Source organism: Equus caballus, chromosome 8 (genome assembly GCF_041296265.1).
Source record: "Equus caballus isolate H_3958 breed thoroughbred chromosome 8, TB-T2T, whole genome shotgun sequence".
NCBI lineage: Eukaryota > Metazoa > Chordata > Mammalia > Perissodactyla > Equidae > Equus > Equus caballus.
In genome coordinates, this window is record NC_091691.1 from 8,185,140 (window position 1) to 8,202,084 (window position 16,945).

The window sequence follows — 16,945 nt, forward strand, 5'->3', positions numbered from 1 at the left end:
GGCTGGAATAAAAGGTGAGCCCAAGAGTACCTGAAATGGTACACAGAGATGTCTGATCCACCTGCTCTACAGATATACTAACATGCTCCTGCCCCTGCCCCTGCCACGGCCTTCTCTTGACCTCATACAATGGATATTTTTCATTCTTGTCTGCCCAGCATCCCTTTCTACCCTTTTCTCCTACCAGCATCCCTATTTTGGGATTGGGAAACCAAGCCTCCCCCACTTTCAGTCTTTATGGTTGGGTGAGGCTGAACTCCCCACTTCCATATGCCTTCAACTCCAAGGGTTGGTCAAATCCCAGGTCCAGCCAATCAATATAATCTGTTCCTCCCCTTCACTGGAATGACTGGTTCTGGAAGGGTCACTGAATCCTATTGCTGCTTAGATCTTCATTTGGATTGCTAGACAGCCATATACTGGGGAAAGTGATTCCATCCCAAGTGCCAGGAGTGGGGACTTCATGGGCTTAAACCAACCAGCACGCTTATTTCACCAGATGTAGATGCTAATTTCAGAGTGGGCTTGTGACCTAAGTGGCCCAGTCAGGCTGACTCTCAGGAATCTGGCTTGGAATGCAGGAACAGATGTGTTCTTTCTGACACTGAAGTGAATAAGGAGGCCCATAGTGCTAATTGCAGCTGGAGGTCATCCTAGGACCCTAAGGTGAACCAATCTCAGTAGAAGCCCTCACTGTATATGGCAGAGGCAAAAAACACAAAGGACTGGTCCCTGAGGATGAGGACGCAGGTAAGTTGTTGAATCAACCAAACCTGAAGCTCAACCTACTTCTGCATCTTCAGTTACATGAATCAGTCACTCCTCTTCACTGTTCAAGTCAGTTTAAGGTGGATGTTCTGTTACCTGCAGCTGAACACTGTCCTAACGGAGACCTGGACTTAAGCATAAAAGAGAACCATCAGTTCATATAACAGAAAAGTCCCAGGGTAGAGACACTCTGAACAAGCTGAGACTTGAAATCCATGATCTCATTTGATCTCCATCTCACCCCAGTAAATACTCCTCTGATCCCCGCTTAACAGATGAAGGAAAAAAAAGACTCAAAGAAGTGAAAGCACCAACCCATCGGCTGTCGAGGTGGAGCAATTTTGCCCCCCGGGAGATACTTGACAATGTCTAGCAACATTTTTGGTTGCCACAACTTAGGGGAGGGGGAGGCGTGATACTGGCATCTAGTGGGTAGAGGCCAAGAATGCTGCTCAACATCCTACAATGCACAGAACAGTCCCCAACATAGAATCATCTGGGCCAAAATGTCAGTAGTGCTGAGGTTGAGAAACCCCACTTCACTAACCCAGGGCCACTTGGATTCTAGGCTTAGAATCAAACTCAAGTCACTCTGCTGAACATAGCTGAGCCCACTCTGGACATGCAAAGTGCGGTCCAGCACTGGAGCCAATCCGGAGGGCCACAGCTAAGACACAGAAAAGCAAGGGGCCTGAGAGACGGAGGAGAATGGAGCCCAGTCACTTCAGGGGCACCATGATCTTCTGCCAACTTTGCCCTCAGTCAAGTGCATCCAGGGTGAGTCCCTTGCAGATTCCTGCATAATTTCCTGGCCCTGGTGTCCTGTGTTTCAGGAGACCTGGGGAGGTCTGTGGCTTCATGCCCAGGGTCCCAACTCCATTTCTACCTGTTTGCCTGGCATTTGCTGTACAAAATTGGAAATTAATAATTCATCTCGCAGGATGAATAATTCAACAGAAGGGACAAAGGGCCGCCAGCAATGGTTGGCATCACAAAAACAGCCCATGCTGCCTTCTAAAGGGAGAGGAAAAAAGAGACTCTCCAGCCAGGCTGGTGTCTGGACCAAAATGACTTCAATACTAGACAGTTTAAACAAGCCCTCCTTTTGTTCACAGGGAGTTGGTGACGACATCGGAGCTGCCAGAAGGAAATCTGGGACCCTATCCCCCTCCTCACATCACTTTCAGCGTCTTGAATTTTCATAGTTCATTACAGTCCAGCTTAATTGACACCTACTATAGGAGGCTTTCCCTCATATCCCCATCCAACTGAAGCTGAAAATGTGTTTCTCTCTGATCCCGTGTGTTTGCCACATAGCCCTGACCACTACTGGCCCCATAGCCTCACACTAAGCCATACTTCTGCCACCAGAGACTCTTGGGCCGTGGAACAGCTTTTCTAGCTAGAAGGCAAGAAAAGGTTTAGCAGAGAGCTGGTGTGAGTGGTTCTTAGCATTTTGGGGATCTTGCTCCTTTGAGGATCAGATGAATGTCTTGCAGCCTCGCTATTGAAACATTTTCCCCAATACATCTGTTTACAGTTCAGGGGGTGTAAAGATCCTGGGAGCCCCTTCATGGACTTGTCTTTAGAATTCTTGCCTTGTGGAGAGTCTTCTCTTAAGGAGAGAGAATACAATTGTTCAGGGCATGGAAAACAGCTCAGTCCCTCACACTTGCTCTTCCACGAAAGTACCCTGTCCCTGGGGCCACTTTAAGGAAGTGAAAAATCAACAAGGAGCTATTGCATATCTACTGTGTGACCCTGGGCAAGTCATTGCCCATCTCTGGGCCACATTTTCTTTACTTGAAATTGGAAGAGTTGATCTAGATTATCTCGGCGCTTTGATTCAATCATTCATTCAGCAAATATTTATTGCACCCTGTTAGGTGCCAAGTACAAGCTAAGAAGCTAACCCTGGTGGTCTAGTGGTTAAGATTCAGCGCTCTCCCCACTGCATCCTGGGTTTGTTTCACTCCACCTGTCTGTCGGTTGTCATACTGTGGCCACTGCGTGTTGATGTGATGCTGAAAGGTATGCCACTGGGATTTCAAATACCAGCAGGGTCACCCATGGTGGACAGGTTTCAGTGGAGCTTCAAGGAATAGGACCTGGCCACCCTCTTCTGAAAAAATTGCCCATGAAAATCCTATAAATAGCGGCAAAACATTGTCGAATATAGCACCAGAAGGTGAGAGGATGGTGCAAAAAGACCGAGCAGGGTTCCACTCTGCTATACACAGGGTTGCTAGGAGTCAAAAGTGATTCAATGGCCAAGCACTTAAGAAAGTAGAAGGTCAGAGTGGCTACCTTCTGGATTCCCGTGGGGACTGTGTGGCCCAGGAACATAAGGCTGCATTTCCCCTCTTTTCATGATGGTCAAGGCGTATCTTCTAGTAACTTCTTTTCATGCTCTCCCAAGGAAGGCTAAAGAGCTGGCAATATTCCATTGCATTGAAACCCCAGGTTTAATGGTTAAAAACATCAAGTACCAACCTTTCCCATCACCAGAGTAGCTGGTGGTATCTTTTGAAAGCCCTTCCTCTCAGATCCTACATGAAAAGTACAAGATACTACCAAATAAAAAATGTTTAATCTCGAAGTAAATCAAAGATCCCCTTGCCCCAGACCTTCTGCAATTTAAACCATGTCCCAGCCTTTGAGGAATTATTTCTACCTCCTGGTTCTGTGGCTCCATCGTCCCACACTGATGATTATGGAGAGGCCTGGACGTGCCAATTGCCACTTTGATGGGTGGTCTGAGTGCAGAGTCTCTGGGCTGCATGGGGCAGACAGAGCTACCCTTTCATCTCCCTGGGCGAGGCTTTAGACTGGAGCCAGCCCGGAGACTTCAGTCCCAGTGCCCGTTCTGCCACCCACCGGCTGCTGGGCGACTCTGGGCAAGTCCTGTCCCCTCTCTGGGCCTCAGTTTCCTCATCTGTAAAATGAGAGGTTTGAATAACGTGTTTGATAAGATTCTTTCTTTGACTTGGGAATTCTCTGCCCTCTGGTTTCTAAAATGTTTTCTTAACTTGGACATTTTTTTCCATCTTTCCGACTATTGTTCACAGCCCGGTGACAGAAGGCAAGACAACCACTATTTGTAAATTATCCTCTGTGCATAATTAGCTGCCTTCAAATTAAGCCTCCCTTCTTGGAAACCAGGAGGCTTAGTTTTTAAGTTGTTTATCATTATCATCATTTAATGCTGTTTTCTCACTAAAACCCAGAGGGGTAGGAGAGAATGACAAGCAGATGTTTTGTTATTAGGGGCCCTGGGGGATGATTTGAGACTTTCACTGTCCTGATCATTCTCTAGATTCTTCCTGAGTCAGCAGAAGCTTTGATGAACTCAACAGAGGGCAGGGGGATTGGACAGACAAGAGTGAAGGCCTATCGAGACAAAACCCAGCTTAACAGAAAGCTGCTGGGGACAGCAGTTCTTGGCTGGGGACAGCGTGGATTATGAAATTAGTATATTTATGTAACCCTTCGCAAAGAGATTTCACTAGCCTTATTTCATTTTCTCATGAGGATACACTGCCGCTGCCTGAGCTCAAATCATTATTCTCTCTCACATGATTCTCTCTCACTGCGTAGTTTCCCTCGCTGTGGCAGACTGCTTGTAAAAAATGGCTACCAAAATCTATAGAGACAGAAAGCAGATTAGTGGTTGCTCATGGTTGGGTGAGGAGGGCTGCTAATTCCTCTCCCTTTGAATCAGGCCTTGTAACTTGCTTTGGCCAATAGAATGTGGAGGAAGTGACATATGAGTTCCAGAGCCTAGACCTCAAAAGATCTGGCAGCTTCCACTTTTACCCTCTTGGAGCCCAGCCACCACATAAAAAAGCTTGAACTAAGACCAAGGTTTCTCAACTTCGGCACTATTGATATCTGGGGCCAGATAATTCTTTATGGTAGTGGGCTGTCCGGTTCATTGTAGGCTGTTTAGCAGCACCCCTGGCCTCTACCCACTAGATGCCCCAGCTGTGACACCAAAAGTGTCTCCAGACACTGTGTGTGTCCCCTGAGGGAGAAAATCACCCTTGCATGAGAACCACTGGACTAGCCTACTGAAAGTTGAGAGACCATGTGACGAGAGAGGCCCTACAAGCCACCAGCTATTCCAGCGACTCCAGCTAGGAAGTCAGACATGTGAGTGAAGCTGTCTGGGATGTTCTAGCCTCTGTTGAACACCCAACTGAATGTAACCAAATGATAACCCTAGCTGATGCCACTTAGAGCAGAAGAAGTGAGCCTAGTCAATTCACAGAATCATGAGAAATAATATATCTTTGTAAGCCGCTAAGTTTTAGGGTAATTTGTTTTACAGTGACAGTTAACTTCAATACAGGCCTACCTCTGTTCTTGCTACTATTCATCCTCCCCACTCCCATGGCTACAAGCATCATCTTCCAAAATAGCTTTCTGAAATTCCTTGGTTCTGTTCAAAGTTTCCAGGACCTTCCCCACCATCAAGAGGAGGAAGTCCAAACTCCTACGCACGATCCACAAAGCCATTCATAACCTGGCCCCTCCCCAAGATACCCTCAAACCTCGAGATTCAAGCTATACACGTCTACTTACAATTTCCTGAATGGTCCACCCTCTTTTACACCTCTGGGTCTTTGCCCAAGCTGTGCTCTTTGCCTGTTATGCTCTTCCAACCTGCTGGTTCCTACATTTCCTGAAAAGTCAGGTTAAATAGCATCCCCTCGGGAAAGTCCATGCAGATTCCACCATCTGAGATACTTTCTCCCCAATGACCTCAAAACACCCATGTGTACATCTGTCACACCACATCTCAACCATGTGGTAATTCATGTTTTAGTCATATTTCTGACGGAACTGTGAAAACCTTGAAGCTTAGCATTGAGTCTTTTTTTTTGCTTTATTGACAGGACCTGGCATATAATAGATCTTCAACAAGTGTTTGCTGAGTAGACATAGCAGATTGAACAAGTATTACCATTCCCATTATGTAGATAAGGAAATGGAGGCTTGGAAAAAGCTGAGCAACTTGTCCAAGCTTCCCCAGTGAGTAGGGAGTATAACTGGGACTAACACACAGGTCTTCAGACTCCACCACGAAACCATTTCCCACTTCTTTGCCACGTACTTCTCCTGAAAACCCTTGGTTTAATTAAAGAATACCAATTGGTGGACACCCAAGGTATAACTGGTCGATTCAAACTGACATGTCCCCATTTGTAGGTAATGACTTGCAACGTCAGCAACTCCTTCCGGTCATGAGTTTGAACAGTTAGCAACCCCATCCCTCTTGTCCCAGTGAGTGCCAGTCTTAATCTTTAGAAAAGCCTGGTCCACTAGACATGAGAAGGGCTTGGCATCTGGAAGTTGTGTTAGGATAGAATCCCAACTCAAAACAGCTTAGTCAAACCAGGAATGAGAAAAGTCTAGGGGTATCTGGATTAAGGTACATCTGGATCCAGGGATCAAAGGATGTCATCATCCTCTTTCATTCCCCCCTACTCTTCATTTCTTTTCTCAGCTCTGCTTTCTTTTGTCTTGGCTTCATTCTTCAGTTCCAGGTGGTAGCCTCTGGCAGCTCCAAGCTTAGTTCATTCTTACTGCCAGAAATCTCATTAGAAAGAGAGCTTTTCTTTCACTTTGATTCCAATAAAGATCCCAGAGTTACGTATCATTGGATAAGTTTGAAGCATGTATCTATTCTTGAGCCAGTCACTGTGGCTCGGGGTTTGGAATACGCCAATTGACCAGGCTCATCTTAGATTGATGTGGTAGCCAGGGTCCAAGATGGCTGCCAATGATCTTGCCTTCTGATATTCATGCCCTTGTATAGTCCCCTTCCACATTAAAACAAGTCTAGCCTATGTGACCAATAGAAATATGGCTGAAGTGATGGTGTGTGACTTCCAAAGCTAGGTCATAGAGGCATTGCTGCTTCTGCTTTGATCTCCTGGATTGCTCCCTCTGAAGGAAGCCAGGGGCCATGTTGTGGGGATATTCAAGCAGCCCTGTGGAAAGGAACTCTTGCGAACAGCCAGTACCAACTTGCCAGCCATATGAAAACGCCACCTTGGAAGTGGATTCTTCAGCTCTGATCAAACCTTTAGAAGAGTGCAGTGCCGGCTAACATCGGATTGCATCTTCGTGAGAAACTCTGAACCCGAACCACCCAACCAAGTCACTTTGGAATTCCTAACCCATAGAAACCATAAGTGATTATTACTGTTTTAAGCCACTGAGTTTTGCGGTGATTTGTTGCATAGCAATAGATAACTAATACAACTGCACACCCCTCAACTCTGGGTGAGGAGTCAGTCCCACAGCTTCATGTGGACCAAAGTGGGAAGGATGGTGCTCTGAGGAGTAATCAAGTTACTGTTAGTGGGAAAACAGAGGAAATAAACCCTGGGCAGGCCACACAACAGCTAACTCCAACAATGGGTGCTTCATAAACACACGCTTGCTGGAGGATTGAAGCACAAAGGTAATACTGATTCATTTTAGGTGACTCAGAGCATCTGGGTCAGATATTTCCATGCTGATTTTCTAGCTCCAAATACTGAGAGATTTTCTCCCTAGTTATCCCTAGACCTGACTGGTTATGAGCACCACAGACACTCGCCTCCTTTGCCAACTCAAATATTTGCTCTTAAAGTAAGCTAGTTGTTGTTGTTTTTCTTTTAATCTAGAGAATAGAGGCCTCAAAATTCCTCCGTACTTGCGTATGACTAATGTATGGTTTAAAGCTTCTCCTGTAAAAGTGGCTTTTTCATTTAATTCTGGTTGGACATATGTTTGTTCAGACAAGGACGGCTCCTTCGGAAGCTCACATTTCTCATTAATCTCTTCAGGCAAGGGAAAGAAAACAAAGATGAAAGAAATATAAGGGTTAACACTCTAACTGAGAGGGAGTCTCCTTCCTTCTTCCTTCCCTCCCTCCCTTCCTCCCTTCCTTCTTTTCTTCTCACCACCAAAATTTCTTGAGCAGCTACTTTGTGCATGGCTTTTCTCTATTATCTCATTAAGCCTCCTAACGATGATGAAGTAGGTATTAATGACCCCTTTTAACGGATGAGGAAACTGAGACACGTTTGGAGAAGTTAGGTGTCCTGTTGGAAGTTTTTGTATTTCTACAGTCACATTATTTAACTCCAAAACCTCAGTGATATTAATACTCATAGGGAAAGATGAAACCAACTCATCCATTTTGCCAGAAATCCTATTTTAATTTTCTCTGTACCAAAGGCTGCTACACATGATTTCCTTTCAACCAGGCACCAAGATACAGATTGCATTTCCCATGTGCCTACTGTGTGTGGTGCCAGAGTTAAAAAACACGGAGTTTATGGCATTTTTTTCTCTCCCTTCCATAGCAGTGGATGATCAGGTATCCTTGAAAAATGACAGCAATAAAGGGAAGCATCCACTGTTGGGAGACAGCTTGCAGCATTTGGCCGCAGAATTCTTCCTGGACTTGAGACTCCCAAATTTGCATCATGGAGCTTGAACAGGCCCCTGGTAGGGAGATTATGAGAGCAAGCTCTGGAGCCAGACAGAGCTGGGTTCAAATCCCCACTCCATCTACATGCAAGCTCTGTGACCCTGGTCTCGTCTCTAAACCTCTCTATAAAATGGATAAAAATAGATTCTACCTCTTACAATTCTATAAAGAGTCAAGGAAATAATATATATAGAATACTTAGTCCAGTGCCTAGAATGGAGAAAAGGCCTGACAAACGTAGTCATTACTATCGTGGTTGGGCTTGCACCCCTCCTTCCTCTGCTGTAGACCTCTGTTTGATGTGTGTCCTCTAAGTATCTGTGGCAAGCAGACTTTCAGAAGGCCCCCAATGATTCCCACCTCCTGGTATTCACACCCTTGTGTAATCCCCTCTCCACGAGTCTGGGCAGGATCTGTGACTTGCTTCTAACAAAAAGAAGATGGCAAAGGTGAGATGATGTCACTTTCATGATTAGGATACATGAGATGTGACTTCTGTCTTATTAGCCAACTCTCCCTATTGCCTTCTCAGCTTGCCTGCTTTGATGAAGCAGGCTGCCACATTGGAGAAGCCCATGTGTCAGGGAACTGAGAGCAGCCTCTGGCCAGAATCCAGCTGGGAACTGAGGCCTCAGTCCTACAGCCAATTCAATCCTGTTGAATTTGGCCAACAGCCACATGAGTTTGGAAGCAGATCCTTCTTCACTTGAGCCTTCAGATGAGACTCCAGTGCTGGCTAACACCTTGATTGCAGCCTTGTGGGAGACCCTGATGCAGAGAAGCCAGCTAAGCTATGCCCAGATTCCAGATCCACAGAAAATGTGATATAATAAACGTGTGTTGTTATAAGCAAAGTCTGTGGTAATTTGTTAGGTAGCAATACATAACTAATAGAGTACCCAGTCCCTCCCAATCTATTCCTGGTTCAGAGCCCATCTTCCCTACTTCCTTTGCATCCTGCATTTATCACATTGCCTCATAGCTGTTGGTTTTCTTGCTTTCCCCTATCTTGTAAGCTACCCGGGGACAGGCACCGTGCTTGTCTTTCCTTGTAGCCCCAGTGCAAAGAGCAGAGCCTGGCACTAGGAGGGTGCAGGGTGCTAGATATTATTTCGTGACTCCCAAGGCTGGGTTGTGTGCTCCATTAGGGTCTTCCATAAGACCCTCTTGATAATGACATGATAATGATGGTTGTGGTTTTTTAACCCTTACTGTGTGCTAGGCACTGAGATGAAGCCAGGGATGTGTTTTGTTTGTTTGTTTATTTATTTATTTGGAAGATTAGCCCTGAGCTAACATCAGCCTCCAAATCTCCTCTTTTTGCTGAGGAAGGTTGACCCTGAGCTGACATCCGTGCCCATCTTCCTCTGCTTTACATGTGGGACGCCTACCACCGCATGGCTTGATAAGTGGTGCTTAGGTCCGCGCTGGGATCCGACCTGGTGAACCCCAGGTGGCCTAAGCAGCAGCATAGCGGAGCTCGAGCTTAACTATCACCAGGCCACCAGGCCGGCCCTAGGGATGTGTATTTTTAACTAGCTTTCTGTGACGGTTCTGATGCATAGCCAGGCTTGGGAACACTAATCCTACACCGCTTGAGACGTTCTGTGGAAAAATTACAGTCTGCTCTTAAGATAGCTATACATAGCCTCCTTCTTCATTTAAAAAACAAAATCTTTTTAATATTGCAAACGTACAGAAAAGTGCACAACTCACAGGTGTACAGTTTGATGACATTTAAAGCGAATACATCTTTGGAGCTACTCTAAGATGAAGACGGGGAATGTCCCCACCCTCACTGTGGCCCCTCTCATTCACCAGCCACAGAGATAACCACCATCCTAACCCCACCATCACTCATTAGTTTTGCCTTTTATAGAACTTCCTATAAACAAAATTGCAGTCTGTATTACTTTGTCTGCTTTCTTTCACTCAACATCACGTTTACGCTTTTGACTTGTTAAAACTACTCCTCTGGATTAAATCTGTAAAATGACGACTGTGAAGATTAGGAAGGAGATGGAAGTCTGGGATTCTGAGAAGCCGTGTATTATACTTGGATTTTCCAAGAGGTGGAATCACAACCCACCCTTGGCCCACTTTCCATCCTCGCCGTTGAAGCGGGACCAAGATAGATGGGGACAGGGGGCGTGGTTACGGCCAGCCCCTTTCCTTGTGGGGGCGGAGTCTTAGGGCTGGGGGCGTAGCCCAGGGCCCTCCTTCCCGGCGGCAGTTGGCGCCGGGGGCGGAGCCGGGCGGAAGCTTCCTGTCTGCGCCTGCGGAATAGCCGTTTGACCCCGGAAGTGCCGGCGCTCTGGGAGCTGTCACTGTGGACTGCGGCGGCGGTGGCGGGGGCGGCTCAGCGCCGGTAGTGGAGCCGCCGAGGTGAGTGCGTGGCTGGGCCCTGCCGGATGCGGGGCAGCGGGCCTGGGAGGAGCCGCGGCAGTGCTTCTGGCGGCCTCAGTCCTCCTCTCCTCCACGGCGGGGCCGAGCCTTACGCTGTCCCAGGTGCCATGAATCGCCCCCCAAGGCCAGGTCGCTGAAACAGGGAGTTTTGGGTTCGAGACTCGGCACCAGAGTGACCTTGGACGAGTCACGCACCCCCACCCCCACCCCGGGCTTCAGTTTCCTCAGGGTTCATTCATTCGTTCAACAAACATGTCTAGAGTCTCCTACGTGCCAGGTACAGATCTAGGCACGGGGCATACAAACAGAGCAAGACAGACAAAGCTCCTGCCCTCAGGGAACGTATAGTCTAGTGGGAGGAGACAGTCAACGACAAATAAATGCACAAGATAAAGATATGATAGTAACCGGGGAAGTGAATACTTTAGATAGGGCAGTCTGGGAAGGTCTCTGAGGAGAGTGATACTGAATTGAGACCAGAAAGGTGATGACAGCCAGAGAAACTGAGGCAGCAGTAGTCCTGGGGATGCTCCCAGGCCATATTGTGATTGGTACTTGCACTGAGCTCCCCTTCTAAAGACAGCCTTTTCCTAACTTTTGGCTTCTGCTGCCTTGCTTGGCACTGGGGATGCAGTGATGGGCACGGACATCATCATGATCATTGTCCTTATCTTTCTAGTCTTTGCCCGGTTAACTTCTACCCATACTTTAGATGAAAACTGAGATCCTCCTTGGCGTCCTCCCTCCCTCATGTCAGTTCTGTCTGTTAAATGCTGTGATAATCCCTGGGCCTTACCTACATAGCATACATCATGGTATTGAGTTTTAGTCGTTTGTACGGCTGTTTGATTAGTATCTGTCTTTCCCATGAAGACTGTAAGTTCTATAAAGGGCAGGGCCAGGTCTGTTATTTGCCCATCTTAGTATTCTCCGGGCTTCAGTGCCTGGCACATAGTAGGTGCTCAAAAATCTTTGAGTGGAGAACTGAGATGATTAACGCAGTCTTTGCTCTCCAGTGGTTCATAGAAGGTGTCTCCAGCCACCAGGTTATTGTCTTCTCTTTCTGATCATTCTCTCCTCTCCTTAAATGCTTCCTCACAGCCTTCAGATGAAAGGCCAAAATCTTTAGCATAGCATTGAGGCTCTTTTTAAACTGGCCCCCTCTTTCCTATCCAACCTCTTCTTTCCTCGCTTCTGTCATCCTCTCCCTGACTTTGTGTTTTCAATGTTACTAGATGCCTCCCCCTTCCTTCAAAGCCACAGGCTCTGAACCTTTGCTCATGCTTGCTCTTTGCTTGGAATGCCCTTCCTTCCCATCTTTTCCTTCTATCCTTCCACATCCAGGTTATAGGTCACTTTCTCTGTGACATCCTCCCTTTCTCTGCTGTGCTTGTTTTGGAAATCTCCTGTTATAGCTCTAACCACACTGAATGATAGTCATTTACATGCCCAGGAACCAGAATGTATTCAGTCAGTGTTTGCTGAGTAAATAAGGAAGCCCAAAGTGCTTGGCCTATGATTGGGACTTAAATAACAACTAAACTTTATTGAGTGCTTATTTTATGCTAAGTATTATGTTGAACACTTAGCACTGATTACTTCTCACATGAACCCTGAGAGATTATGTACTATTATCATCCTGATTTTACAAATGAGGAAATCAAGGCTTATAGAGGTTAAGGAACTGTCTCAAGGTCTCAACATGGGTAGGAAAAGGTGGAGCCAGCATTTGAACCCAGGCTGCAGAACTGTAAAGCTCTCTTTCAACCGTCACATCAGCCTGAGTCTGAACTGCCCTTCTAGGCTCTGGCTTATAGGAGTGGATTTCTTCTGAAAGCAGGTGCTGTTTCTACCTGTCTAGGCCTGGACTCTGTGGCCTAGAATTTAAAGGGTGGAGAGCTGCCCTCTCCTTATGACTCTTTCCCCACCCTAGATCCCCACACTGGACACTCCCACTACTGTCTTTGGAAGGTGAGCATGGAAAGAACTGGGCCTCTGAGTCATTTAGACTTCTGCACTGGTTAGCAGACCACTGATGTTTCTCACTGCCCTCCCAGCATTGCTGGGGGGTTAGGAAAGAAGCATTTTTAGCATGTTCAGCACAAGAGACCCAGCTCCCAAGGTAGAAGAGCAGGGCTTCAGTTTCAACTTGGCCACTAATATATTTGCCCTGAGCAAATCACAGCCCCTCTTTGGACATCTGAGCGTAATAATCCTTGTCGCCCTTAACTGGGTTGTTGTGAGAGGCTAGTAAGATAGTAACTTGATTAGAAATAATGTAAACGCAACAGAGGATATTATCTACATTTTGCAAAGCTGAAGGGTGAAAACTCATCCCAAACCCCTTTCATTACTTTGCCTTGTAGGTTTTTTCAGGCCACCTCATGTGTGCAGGGACCATGTGTCTGATCCACTGAGATCCTAGAACTGGAACAGGCCTTGAGGACTGGACAGACAGATTCTCTCTTTTTACACCCCTCTCAGACGGATATCTTCACAGTCTTTAAAACAGCTCCTGAACCAAGATTCCCTGTGTACCAATCTGGTTCCCACCTCCTTACCTTTGCCCCTGCTGTTCCGTCTTTCTGGGGCACCCCTCTTCCCTGGCCAGTCTCCACTATCAAAACTCAACTCAGGCTCTCCTGATCCTTAAGGCTCTCCTCTAGAGATGCTTTCCTGCCAGCCACACCCCACACAAACTCATCTACACTAGACTTGGTGCAGCAAATGGATACGAACCAACCTGCTTCACCAACTACTAACTGACACGTTGGACAAGTTTCTTATTTTCTCTGAGCCTTTGTTTCCTCATTGGTAAAATGAAGTAATAATAGAACCAGCCTTAGAGTTGTTATGAGCATCAGTACATGTAAAGCGAGTTAACGTGTGTCAAGTGAGTTAATGCTGAGAAAAGCACTTAGAAGAGCGGCAGTACCTGATAAGCATGTTGCTCCTGCTGCTGTTGTCATTATTATTATTGGACCGTAAGCTCCCCCAGGGCAGAGACCCTGCCTCATCAGTCTGTCTTCTTAATACCAGGGCCGGGCCTGATAGCTGAGACACAGACACTCATATATACATATATGACCCGTGAAACTCATAGCTGACCATGCCCCTCAACTCATCTGTGAGGGCCTAAGAGGTGACAATTTCCTCATCTCAGCCTTGATATGTCTTCAGTTTGTCATTGAGACTGTGCTGGCCTTTTATGGCATGTTTTTAGAGGGCCTAATTCACTTCCGTTCCATGATTCAGCCAATATGCATACCCCTCCTGAGGGTCAGGCCAAGTGGTATTGTGAAAAGGATGGCAGACGAGAAGACAGGAGATGTGGGGTGTGCCACTCACTGACTCTGAGGCTGGTTTGGGCCTCTGTAGAAAGGAGCTTGCAATGGCAGCTTTCTATGAGTTTTCTTATCTTCCCTGGTCCTTCTGTTCGTCCATGTCCTTCTTCCTTGAAGCCTAGAGAAGCTGTAAAATCTTAACACCCTTTACAAGTGAGGAAAGGCCCATGGCCCCAAGCCTCAAAAGGTTTAAAATTTGGTTAGAGTTATAAGAAGATTATTCTCATATTCACTCGATCATCAAACATTTGACAAGGCTGCCTCTGTACCAGGCCTGTGCTGGTCAAGGGAAAAATAGCAAGAGAAGGTGAACTCGGGCGCTGTCTTCACAGAGTTCACAGGGTAAGGAGGGTGTGGAGCTGGAGCCATGATAAAGATAATCTAGAGACTTTTAGCCAGTAATTCTCAAAGGGGATGGGGATATATCAGGAGTCACCTGGGGAGTGTTTTCCTCCTCAGCTGAGAATGCCTGCTTTAGGCAGAAAAGTCACTTCAGTGTGGATTCGAGGCCTGCATCAGGAACAGCCTGAGGCCGGAGGTTGAAGCTTCTCTCCTGGCTCTGGGATCAGTCCCAGAGCAGGCCCCTGCCCCCAGGAGCCTATGTATCTGCTCTCTTCTTCCCACCCATATTCCTTTCAGGAGGGTCACACAGCACAATGCCAGCTCTGCCCCTGGACCAACTCCAGATCACCCACAAGGACCTGAAGACAGGAAAGCTGAGGACTTCACCAGCGCTGGTGAGCCGGTGCCTTGAACCCGTTCAGCCTGATATTATCATTTGTGCAATTTCAGAAGCAAAAAGTGAATTCCTTCTTTATCTGTTTTAAGAATAACCTGAGGGCCATGGTCAGTAATTCTGAAGCTGGGGCACCACTAGCTCCTTCCAGGCCCAGTGTAGAAGTTTCCTTTCCAAGCAGCAGCTTGAATTTGAGTAGTAGTTTCCATATCACCACCCCACACCTTCCCCCAAAGCATTTCAATTTGAATCAGAGTCTAATGGCAGTTCTGACTCAGCCTGAGCTGGCCTAGAAATGGATCCAGGCCAAAGCTGGGATAGGGGATTTGACCCTGCAGGAGGTGTTCAGGTTTCAGGTAGGCCCTTTTCAGAGCTATCTCAGCTGCTATCCACACTGTGGAGGGAACACTGATTTCAGAGGTCAGGCTGTCTTTTATCTCAACGGGCTTAGAAGTGCCACATACAGACTCAGCAGGGCTCGTGAGACTGAAAAATAAGGAGGCTGTGAGCATGCCGATTACCAGCTGCAGAGGGAGATTAGAGCCACGGAGAGGTGCCAGGCTGCTGAAGAAGGAGACAGGCGTGGGGACTGGAGTCCACATACCCACTTGCGGTTTTCCCAAGAATATGAGCTTACTCGAACAAGGTGGGAGGAAGTATTTTCTGGGGGCTCGAGTAAAGTCGTGGGAAACAAGAGCTTGGTGTTTTATTTCCTGCATTCTGGATGGCTTCCTATTACTTCCTAAGTACTCTCTAATAATAGCACTTAACATTTATAGAGCACTCGCTCTGGGCCAAAACCTTTCTAAACACTTCACCTGGATTATCTCGTTTAAGCCACACCACAGTCCTATGAGTAGGAATTTTAATTATCCCCATTTTATAGATGAGGAAACCAAGAATTCAAGGTCACAGAACTAGGAAATTATTGGAACCAGGAAGGGAACCCAGCTAGGCTGACCCTGGAGCCCATACCCTTAACGTTTCTGCTATAAAGCCTCTCGTTACATACCTTTTTTTTTTTTAAGATTTTATTTTTCCTTTTTCTCTCCAAAGTCCCCCGGTACCTAGTTGTATATTTTTAGTTGTGGGTCCTTCTAGTTGTGGCATGTGGGACTCTGCCTCAGCATGGCTTGATGAGCAGTGCCATGTCTGCACCCAGGATTCAAACCGGTGAACCCTGGACCTCCAAAGTAGAGGGTGTGAGCTTAACCACTCGGCTGTGGGGCCGGCCCCATACATAACCTTTTTATGTAAGGAGAATATTTATCAGAAAATCTAAAACTGTTCTCTCCAACAGGGTAGCCATTTGCTACCTGTAGAGGTTGAGCATTTGAAATGTGAATAGTTCGACTGGGGAAATACCTGGGTTTTTAATTTAGTTTTAGTTAATTTAAATTAAAACAGCCCCATCTGGTGAGTGCCTACCGTATTGGCCAGTGCAGGTGTAACTGCCAGAGCAGTTCAGTTATCACAGAAAGCTCTCTTGGACAGCATGGGTGGAGACTGGCTCCTTGAGAGGTTGAGTTTGATTTTCCTCCTCTGTCCTTCCCCTTGTACTGAACACCTAGGTTGCTAGATGGTGGGCTCTGTGAGAGCAGGGACCTGGTCCTGTCCCTTCACTCTGGTTTCCCAGTGCCAGACACGTAGTAGGCTCTCAGGAAACATTTAGTAAATGAATTAAGGACCTCAGCCAGGCCTTGTGCCAGGTGCTGGAGCTACAAAGAGAGAAGACGTAGTTCCTACCCTTGAGGGGCCCATGGTCTGAGAGAAAAGCAGACCAGAAGCTTCTCTACAGTGTGATCAGGGTTGTGATAGAAGGAAGTCCAGGCTACTTACTATGTGAGCCCAGAACCCAGGCCGCTGATCCAGACCAAAGGAGTGTATAGGGGCAGGGAGGTCTTGGGGGTTGTGGGAGGGCACGCGCAGCCAGGGAAGACTTCCTGAAGGAGGTGGATCCTGAACTGAGTATTGAAGGGAGAATAAGCACTAGCCGGGCAGAGCAATGCAAGAGAGGTGGACCTGGCAGGAGGATCCAAGTATGCTGGCCTGGAGTCTTGAGAGAGCCTGACTCCTACACCGACCACCAGTCACCCGGGGTGGAAGCAGTATCACAGAGTTAAGGAGCACAGGCTTTGTGTTAAACCTCACACAAACTTGGCTGAATGTCTTTGGGCAAGTTTCTTAACCTCTCTAAGCCTC

General features: G+C 47.0%; 1 protein-coding gene across 3 annotated transcripts in view; it reads left to right on the forward strand.

The window, feature by feature from the left end:
• Positions 1-10,449: 10,449 nt before the first annotated feature.
• Positions 10,450-16,945, forward strand: part of ASCC2 (activating signal cointegrator 1 complex subunit 2) — a 41,153-nt gene continuing 34,657 nt past the window's right edge. The window contains exons 1-2 of one of the 3 annotated variants that reach the window (XM_005612452.4): positions 10,450-10,642; positions 14,647-14,744. In XM_005612452.4, coding sequence (XP_005612509.3) covers positions 14,664-14,744 — 81 coding nt within the window. In that variant the 5' untranslated portion in view covers positions 10,450-10,642; positions 14,647-14,663. The remainder of the gene's footprint in view (positions 10,643-14,646; positions 14,745-16,945) is intronic. The other 2 variants (XM_003365458.5, XM_070275291.1) reach the window with 2 other exon arrangements.